Source organism: Girardinichthys multiradiatus, chromosome 6, assembly GCF_021462225.1.
Source record: "Girardinichthys multiradiatus isolate DD_20200921_A chromosome 6, DD_fGirMul_XY1, whole genome shotgun sequence".
Classification (NCBI taxonomy): domain Eukaryota; kingdom Metazoa; phylum Chordata; class Actinopteri; order Cyprinodontiformes; family Goodeidae; genus Girardinichthys; species Girardinichthys multiradiatus.
Genome location: NC_061799.1, coordinates 4,387,850 through 4,397,754, shown reverse-complemented (window position 1 = coordinate 4,397,754; position 9,905 = coordinate 4,387,850). Strand labels below are relative to the sequence as shown.

Here is a 9,905-nt window from a genome sequence, read left to right as displayed (position 1 = left end):
TGCTACATCTTGGTTGCACTTTATGTAAACAAGAATAAATATTTCAATATTTAGGTCGTATCAAATGACATATTTATCCTGATCTACAGGTGTACAGCAGCACCGAGCAGCTGTCCACCTCCACCCCGTCCAACCAGAGCCTGTCGTCATCAGAGCGAAGCCACAGTGAGGAGAAGGAGGACCGATGGGACGGCAGGGGAGTCCTTTCACCAGGAGACGGACACAAGAACTTGGCTGGTGTAGACAGGAGGGCAGATGGACCCAGAGGGTGGTGAGTCCCCTGAAGCATGACAGATGGGCTCATGTAGAACTGAATAAATCTGCTTTGATTCTGTTTCTTAGCTACAGCCTTTATTCCAAAAAGATTGAAAAATAATAAGCCATTTTGTTTTGATATAAATGGTGGATATTACTACATTTTCACAGGGCTCACCAGCGTTTCAGAAAGCTGAACATTATTTTGTTTGCTGCTATATGCTCGAGATTCTACTTTGATCTCGAAAATAATTTCAAAGAATAGAGTTTGGTTTTAGCGGTTTTCCAGGTCTGAATAAGACAATAAGGGAAAACCATACTCTTTCAGATTGTTCTGTCATGTTCCAAAACGAGTCTGATTTATCAATTTTTCAAATAAAATTCTTCCAATTTTACTGTTCAGATTAATGACATTTAATATATAGATGTCAGGTCGATGTCACAATATGTGCTGTTGTTTCATCAGGCCTCCTTGCCCACATCAACCTTAGATTTAAGGGAGAAAAGGGAAGCATGTATTTCTAAGAAGCGCTTTCCATGGTAAAGATGTTAAGAGATATGAAATTACAATATAATAAGCACAATACTGGCAGACCATTAATAATAAATATATGAAATAATCTTGCAAGCTGCATGTGGCCCATGGTCCTTCAGCCTGAGGAAAGCTAGCAGGAAACATTTATTTTTCTGGTTTTCGTCTGGTGGAAGCTAGTTTAAGAGAAACCAAAAAGAGTTGTGTATTTAAAAATCTTTGACCCCTGAATTTCAGGGGGATGTCTGTTCTGTCAGGAGCAGATATGGTTTCAGTTCATGTGTGCTGAAAGGCAGCAGATGTTCAGAAGTTGTTCTCTGGATACAACTCACTGTAAGATAATCCAATTTCAAAACATATCAAGAAAAAAAGATCTGATGCAACAACCTTCTCAGCTCATACATTCATGTGTGTGGATAAATAAATGGTGATGCTGACCTATAGATCTTAGAGACTGAACATTTTTGGGTTGAAATTCAAGTACAATCCGACTTGTCTGTACAATCAATCATTCTTTAAAATTGATCTAAATGTCACTGTAATCCTAAAATGTCTACTTCATATTCCATTTGCAGTCTTCGTCCACGTGCTTCCTCCAGCTCATCACATTCAGAGCGCAGTGGCAGCCCGCTGGTCATGAACAGCACAGATGTTGCTGCCCGCATTGCCATCCCTGCTGAGGAGGAAGGTAAAGCTTCCTTCTCTACTTACTTCATACTTTATTTTTAGAACACCTATGCTCACACTCTGCACCCTGGATTATAGACGGGATAGTCTCCAACCTGAGGCGGATCCGACTGCGAAGCAACAGCACGGGCACAAGGCCGTCGTTCCGCAGAGGGGCGTCCCGGCGGATTGCTCACCAGCTGGAGACCCCAGAGAAACCTAGATCCCCCGCTGGAAACGTCCCGAAGTCTGCTTCAATCTCTGGTCTGTCCCTCATCATTACCCCAGGTAACGCCATGATGCCCCGTACAAAATGTTAAAACTGCATCAACAGTTCAAATGGAAAACGGGTGACCAAAGCCTGTTAACCTCATTGACATTTATGATATCATTTAGTTTCCTTATTATTCATGTTGTTGGGTCAGTTATTGTAAAGGTGAGACACTACAATGGCATCTACTGCCTGGCAGGATGGAGATTATACCACAATGCTAAATACTAAAAATATGATAATCAAACTATAATTCTGAGATCATCGTCTCCTTCGGTGGCAGTTCTGTCACGGTCAGGTTTTCTGTACTCCTCTGTTTATTTTCGTTTTGGTTTTCCTCTCTGTGCTGAAACCAGATGACTCGGCTGGTCCTCCTTTAAGTCCCAAATCATCTCTATCCCTGTCGTCCAACCCCTCCTCCCGGGACTCGTCTCCCAGCCGGGACCTGCCCATCGGCATCAGCTGCCTCAGGCCCCCGGTGGTCATTCACAGCTCTGGCAGGAGGTTTGGTTTTGCTCTCCGAGCCATCAGGGTATACATGGGAGACAGCGACGTCTATACTGTTCATCACATGGTTTGGGTAGGTGCCTTTACAGTTTCTATATATCAGTGTGGTCCCTCTCTGAAGTTTACATCAACTTGTCACCAGCATAAAAATAAGTACATTTTTGAACTTTGAATGATGTATTTGAACTAGTCTTTCGGGGTGGTATGATTATACAACTTCAATACCTATAAAAACCAATAACTGGGGCGTGGCGGTGCACCCCTTATTCAGAGACTGTCGTGAGTTTGACTCCCAGCCCAGCCTGCATTTGCTCCATGTCTTCCCCCTGTCTCTATCCCTTTCCTGATAGCTTACTGTCTTTTTACTGCTGCAAAAAAACTAAATTCACATATTTGAAACTATTGTGGCTTTTATCTAATACACACTGGGTCAAAATTAAACAATTAGACTCAAACATGTACATATGCCCCTGCTTGTATTTGCTTAATTGTTGCTTAGAGGAACCAATTGTCCCTAAGCTACCAGCACAATACTTGTTGAATATTTAACCACTTTCTTCAGAAACGAAAGGGCTCAGTTAATTAGCTGGTTCTTGTGGTCCAGACTTTTAATCACACCTCAGTCCAACTTTCAACAGGGCTGAGGTTGGCACCATTTCAGAAAGTTAACGTTTGTCTGATTTATTCTTTCCAAATCCTGTTTTATTTGTCGTTGGGATCATTGTTCTGTTGGAACACCTGACTGGGTCTAAGTTTGAACCATCTAACTAGTATTTGGAGGGAACTCTCGGTTTCCAGTATTCCTTCCACTTTGTGTAATCCACCAGTACCACTGATACAGACCCAGAGCATGATACTACCAACACCATGCTGGACAAATGGACAGTGTCCGTTGGCTTGAACACCTTTTCCTGGCTCCTCCAAACATGATTCCTGTTATTGGGATCAAATAGCCACTTCTTTGTTTAGCCTGGCCGTGCGTTTTCTCTCTCCAGAAGAAGGTGTGTAATCACTGCATCCAGATGAAAGTATGGTTCAAATACATTATTAAAAGCTGAAGGTTAATGATATTAATGCAGTATGTCTGACTTCTGGTCTAATTTTAATATAGCTTTTAGAATTTTATATCAAGTGCCATTTTTTTCCTGTTCTAAGGACCAAATGAAACTTCATTGATGCAACAACAGAGTTAATGAGATAATGAAATCGTCTATTTAGGATTTTTGAGTTGACTTTTGAAAGTAAGACACCTAAAGAGATCGTAATGGAAAGAGTTCAGTCATACTTCAACCATATGATTTTAGATTTTTGCTTGACTAATTATTTTGTGCTGTTTGTGTTTGGCTTAGTCTGTGGAGGATGGCAGTCCAGCGCATGAGGCAGGACTGAGGGCAGGGGACCTCATCACCCATGTTAATGGGGAGTCAGTCCAGGGTCTCGTACACACTGAGGTGGTGGAACTTCTGCTGAAGGTAAGGGGAGAACGTAGAAACCTCTTTCCACAGATATTATTTACCTCAGAACTTGGAAGATCTTTTCCCAGAAAATATGGGAATAATTGTGCCTAACTTAACTGTGCTCTGGTTGCAAGTCATATTTTATGCATTCAAGCATGTGGTACTGTGTGAGCAACTGATTGTGTTTGGTTCAATCTGTTGTGCTGCTGAAGAATTTATCATAGCATCTATTTTTATTTGTTAAACATACAACAGTCATATCATGTCATGATGTTGTCCTTGGTGAGAAACATTTGATTCTTCTTTTCATAACATACAACACCCAGCAGCTTAATGTAGGAAATGGATTTTTATAAAAATGAATACTGGGTCCTGAGTTTCCAATCTTGCAGATTAAAGTCTGATCAGGCACTTTAAATGACACAAAGTGCTTATTATACATGAAGGAGAGAGCCTAGTCAAACAGAGGAGTCGTATACCAGCAATATGGGCACAAAAATGATTGAAACTGACATGTGGCGTTTGCTCTGGTTTAATATCACACAGCATTCCTTGTTCCATTTCTATTTAATGTGTACCGTATCCTCTATTTAGTGAAGATTGCTGAGGGTAAAGTGTTTATCATAAGCTCGTATTCGTCGTCTCCTGCTTTATCAGAAACCGGGTCGTGGGGGCAGCAGATTTAGTAGAGACCCCCGACCTCCCTTACCCCAGGCAGCTCCTCCAGGGGGAACCAAGGCGTTCCCAAGCCAGCCAAGAGACATAGTCCTTCCACACAGATTCCCGAGCCTCCTCAATTAACTCCTCTCGATGTGGAGAAGCAGCAGCTCTACTCCGAGCTCCTCCTGGATGGGAGTAAGCTGTCCACCAAAATAATCTAAGCTCTTAGTCTAATTTGTTCGTTTTTATCATGTTAAACCAAAGATCTTGGTAGTTTCTAGTTGTTGAACCTGGTCCTTTTTATTTGCCTCCTCTGAGATGAGGCTCGTTTCCCTTCCTTGAATCAGTCTGGCTAAGTTCCTCCATTATGCTTAGCAATCTTCTATGTACCATTAAACTACTGATCTAGTTCAGATTTCTCTGTGGAAAAACGTGTAAACCATATTTCTCCTTTCAGTATTGCTCTACTTTACTCTGTTACATGAAATCCCAATGAAATGCATCGATGTTTGTGGTGGTAAATAAAGTTTAAGAAGTGTGAATACTTAGTGCAGGGCAGTGTAACGCTGCCTCTCCTTTTGGTAACATCACAGTCCTCTGCACTCAGACACTGCAGGTGATCATCTGGATGTTCTATCAACCCAAAAACATATGTCTGTTAAAGTCCAACTAACCAAATAAAAGAAGAACAAAGATGTAGTTTCCAGGCCCCTCAGGCACCAACTTACCAGTTCATCTCAGTAACAAACTAATCGATCTGGCTTCAATTCTAACGCTACACACATTAGACAAACTGCTTTCTTTTGGCTATGACTTCATGTCAGTGAAATGTTTTCAACAGAGCGGCAACAAGGTGACTCTTCAAACGACTGCACTGGAGAACACTTCGATCAAGGTGGGCCCTGCCAGGAAGGCGAGCTACAAGGCCAAGATGGTCCGACGCAGTAAGAAGAGCAAGAAGAAGGATGGACAGGAGAGGTGTGTGGCTTCACATGTTGTCTGTGAAGTCTAAGGAAGCAATATAATTGTGTGAACTGTTATCACCTAAACTTTTGTTTTAGTACCAGGCGTCGCATCTTTAAGAAGCTATCGAAGCACACAGCTCCCCCACCGTTGCAGAGCAGCCGCAGCTTCTCCTCTGGCTTTCCCCAGTCGTCCAGCGACAGCCTCTCTGGTTCCCCCACACAGAGTCTGTCCCCTGGGCCTTCCACACCATGTCACTCCCCGGGCCCTGACCAATCTGGAGGTGGGCCACAATACCTTTTGGGAGATTTAGTCTTATAATGTTTGTTGTAGAGAAACAATTTTTACTAAATCTGAACTTATTTTATTTTTGTCCTTTTCTATCAGATTCCAGTTCATCTCCTTGCTCCAGTTCTCCCAACTCACCGGTACCACAGGCTCGTCCCAGCTCCCTTCATGTTCACGGTCGCTACACCAAAGCTGGTCGCTGCAAGTCCACCAGCAGCATCCCTCCTTCACCTCTGGCTTGTATCCCACCACCTCAGCCTCTCTCCCCTCAGTGCTCTCCATCCTGTCTCCAGAGTCATCCCAAGTCCCTCCAGGGGTTCCATGGGAAGACATTATCCCCTCCCACTGTTGCTCGTCACTCTGTGCGTCCTCGCAGCGTAGAACCACCACGCTCACCCTTGCTTAAGAGGGTACAGTCAGCAGAGAAGCTTACAGGAGATAAGACGGGTAAGGGAGGCTACCATGGAGACAGGAAGGCTTACAGTACCCGGCGACACACCATGGAGATGCCACTATCTGAGGGGGAGGGACTAGAAGATGAAGAAGTGGACACCACAACAAGATTTGTCTGTGTAGGTGAGCACGGTCGCCAGGGGCTGAGCATCGGAGGGCAGAAAGAGTCCCATGATCTGGTTAGTGGAGGCAGTAACCACCAACTCTCGTCCGGCTCCCCTCAACACCGTGGAGGCAGCCACCATCCAAAGGAGGTGATGAGAAAGCTGGCTCAGTCAGAGCGCAGGGATTCGTTTAAGAAACAGGAGGCTGTGCAAGAATTAAACTTTGACTTGGATGAGACGGAGGAAACACAAAGCCCAAAGCTTCCCATCACCCACCCGGAACCATTTAAGGTATCCTGGATCAACCGTTCCCAGCCTGAATCCAAAAGGAAGCCAGAAGACAGCGGAGCTCATAGTGCCACTCAACTGAAAGCAAAGTGTAAAGGCAAAGAGGAGTTTTAATTTTTCCCCAATAATGCATCTGATGGCCTTGCATGAATCCAGGAAACTGTGACCAAGTCAAAGATACCAGACAGCTTAAAGACAAGATCTCACCCATCCTCAAACACTGGCAACAGAGAACCGAACTGTTTACTTCCTCTGTTAGTTCTCAGATCACTGTGCCACCTGTAACTGATGTATTCTGTAAATATTTTATTTTAATTGAAGAAACTTATTTATGGCCTTTTAGGCTTGTTTCTTTTTTTTTAAGACCTGGTATGCTTCCTCCAAAAGCAACAAGTAGAGCAACACATTCAAAAAATGAGATGGAGTAAGGTCTGGAAAAGAGCAGCTTATTTTCACATGTACCATGTGCACTGTAGAACTTCCCAACGTGCTTTTTGCCTCCTCCCTGAAGAAATGTGCTGTCTGAACGTGGCAGTTAACATTCAGACCTGTTATTCCCGAATACTGTGTATGTATCACCAAACGATATCACTCTGAGGTCAAGCTATGTGCCCAAGTTGGTTCAGCCAGAGCATCCATTTGAAAAGAGGTACTGTAGTATAGACGAAGGCATCGGGGAAACATGGGCTCTTCCAGCTCTCGCTGTTTGTCAGAGCTGAAGCTCCTGCAGGTCTTTAACTCAGAATATGATGGGAGTGTGTGGAAACTGTCATCAGTGCTTCCGACCTGCTTCTCATGCCTCGTCATAAACAAACATGGCTCAGTTGGCTTTTTGATTTTAATGTGTTTTAAGAAAAATGGTTTACATTTTAGTGCAGGTATCTATGGAGTTGTCCTGGTTTTTGTTAAATTGTAGACAAACTGTCAGAATTGAACTGATGGCTGAAAGAACAGGAGAACTTTTGTATATTTTGATATGGAACGGTCTTGTTTCAGTGCTAATAACCTATGCTATGGACTTATACTTTATAAACAATGGTGGACCTTATAGCAGCTGTGTTACAGTGGTGTTTTGTGGCCTTGTGAAAGTAGATGGAGTCAGATCACATCAATCTATTTTTAATTAAGTTGAGACGTTTTTTCCATCTGTCACATCTGTTCTACAGTACCTTTACGTTTCAGATTGAAATGTTTTGTATATGGGGCTTTTTTTCCTTTTAATTCAGAAAGCGTTTGCAATTAATGTGTCCCATCTTCACCGTTGTTTGAACTAACTTTTTGTTTTTCAAAGTAAAGGGAGATGGGATTAATAAAAGAAGCAAAACTTGGGTAAAAGTTGCACATGGTTCAGGATTAAATTAAACCTTTCATTTACCCACTGGTTTAAGGGTAGAAACCTGTCTTGGTGGGAGTTGTCGTCAAACTTTCTTAGGCACCATCATCACATGTTCATCTGTTAGTAGTTGAAGTCCCTTAATACCACTTAATGAATTAGTCTCACAACCAATGGAGGATCAGAAGTCTCCTTGTATCTGGAGCACTTTTATTCATACAGAACTTTTCCACTTGTATGTTTGTGAATTAAATGTGTTCCTCCCAAACCAACTCCCGAATAGCAATGGAGAAATGCATACCACATGGGTGTCTGCTTCAGACTTATTTGACATTGTTAATTAGTCTCCTGTATTAAAAGTGCTTGAAATAAATTAATTCCAAAGGACTTGAGTCCTGGATGAAAATAAACTGCTGTCTTGTCATTCATCCATCCATCGTTTATACCCTCTTGTCCTTGCAGGGTTGGGAGGGGCTGGTGGCTATCTCTAGCGTCATTAGCCGAGAGGAGGGGTACGGCCTGGACAGGTCGCCTATCACAAGACAACAGAGAGACAAACATCCATACACACACTGGCTTAGACCTAAGGACAATTTACAGTGACTATTTAACCTAACAGTCATGTTTTTGGACTGGGGGAGGAAGCAGGAGTACCCAGTGAAAATCCATCCATGCATGCAGGGGGAGAACATGGAAACCATGCAGAAAGACCCAAGGCCAGGATTAAAACCCAGAACCTTGTTGCTGGTCACCATGCAGCCCTTGACAACAAAACAGAATTCATAGAACGTGACATGTATAGTAGTGATACTACAGGTCCTTCTCAAAAAATTAGCATATTGTGATAAAGTTCATTATTTTCCATAATGTCATGATGAAACTTTAACATTCATATATTTTAGATTCATTGCACACTAACTGAAATATTTCAGGTCTTTTATTGTCTTAATACGGATGATTCTGGCATACAGCTCATGAAAACCCAAAATTCCTATCTCACAAAATTAGCATATTTCATCCGACCAATAAAAGAAAAGTGTTTTTAATACAAAAAACGTCAACCTTCAAACAATCATGTACAGTTATGCACTCAATACTTGGTCGGGAATCCTTTGGCAGAAATGACTGCTTCAATGCGGCGTGGCATGGAGGCAATCAGCCTGTGGCACTGCTGAGGTCTTATGGAGGCCCAGGATGCTTCGATAGCGGCCTTTAGCTCATCCAGAGTGTTGAGTCTTGAGTCTCTCAACGTTCTCTTCACAATATCCCACAGATTCTCTATGGGGTTCAGGTCAGGAGAGTTGGCAGGCCAATTGAGCACAGTGATACCATGGTCAGTAAACCATTTACCAGTGGTTTTGGCACTGTGAGCAGGTGCCAGGTCGTGCTGAAAAATGAAATCATCATCTCCATAAAGCTTTTCAGCAGATGGAAGCATGAAGTGCTCCAAAATCTCCTGATAGCTAGCTGCATTGACCCTGCCCTTGATAAAACACAGTGGACCAACACCAGCAGCTGACACGGCACCCCAGACCATCACTGACTGTGGGTACTTGACACTGGACTTCTGGCATTTTGGCATTTCCTTCTCCCCAGTCTTCCTCCAGACTCTGGCACCTTGATTTCTGAATGACATGCAGAATTTGCTTTCATCCGAAAAAAGTACTTTGGACCACTGAGCAACAGTCCAGTGCTGCTTCTCTGTAGCCCAGGTCAGGCGCTTCTGCCACTGTTTCTGGTTCAAAAGTGGCTGGACCTGGGGAATGCGGCACCTGTAGCCCATTTCCTGCACACGCCTGTGCACGGTGGCTTTGGATGTTTCTACTCCAGACTCAGTCCACTGCTTCCGCAGGTCCCCCAAGGTCTGGAATCGGCCCTTCTCCACAATCTTCCTCAGGGTCCGGTCACCTCTTCTCGTTGTGCAGCGTTTTCTGCCACACTTTTTCCCTCCCACAGACTTCCCACTGAGGTGCCTTGATACAGCACTCTGGGAACAGCCTATTTGTTCAGAAATGTCTTTCTGTGTCTTACCCTCTTGCTTGAGGGTGTCAATAGTGGCCTTCTGGACAGCAGTCAGGTCGGCAGTCTTACCCATGATTGGGGTTTTGAGTGATGAACCAGGCTGGGA

The 9,905-nt window shown here is 43.5% G+C and overlaps 1 protein-coding gene across 5 annotated transcripts in view; it reads left to right on the top strand.

Moving 5' to 3' along the window:
- The window catches only part of mast3a (microtubule associated serine/threonine kinase 3a), a 47,679-nt gene extending 39,496 nt beyond the window's left edge, over positions 1-8,183 (top strand). For all 5 annotated transcript variants that reach the window (XM_047367663.1, XM_047367665.1, XM_047367664.1 and 2 more), the window contains 8 exons: positions 90-271; positions 1,363-1,475; positions 1,553-1,741; positions 2,081-2,304; positions 3,581-3,703; positions 5,190-5,326; positions 5,410-5,594; positions 5,699-8,183. In XM_047367663.1, the coding sequence (XP_047223619.1) occupies positions 90-271; positions 1,363-1,475; positions 1,553-1,741; positions 2,081-2,304; positions 3,581-3,703; positions 5,190-5,326; positions 5,410-5,594; positions 5,699-6,558 (2,013 nt within the window). In that variant the 3' untranslated portion in view covers positions 6,559-8,183. The remainder of the gene's footprint in view (positions 1-89; positions 272-1,362; positions 1,476-1,552; positions 1,742-2,080; positions 2,305-3,580; positions 3,704-5,189; positions 5,327-5,409; positions 5,595-5,698) is intronic.
- The last annotated feature ends 1,722 nt before the right edge of the window (positions 8,184-9,905 follow it).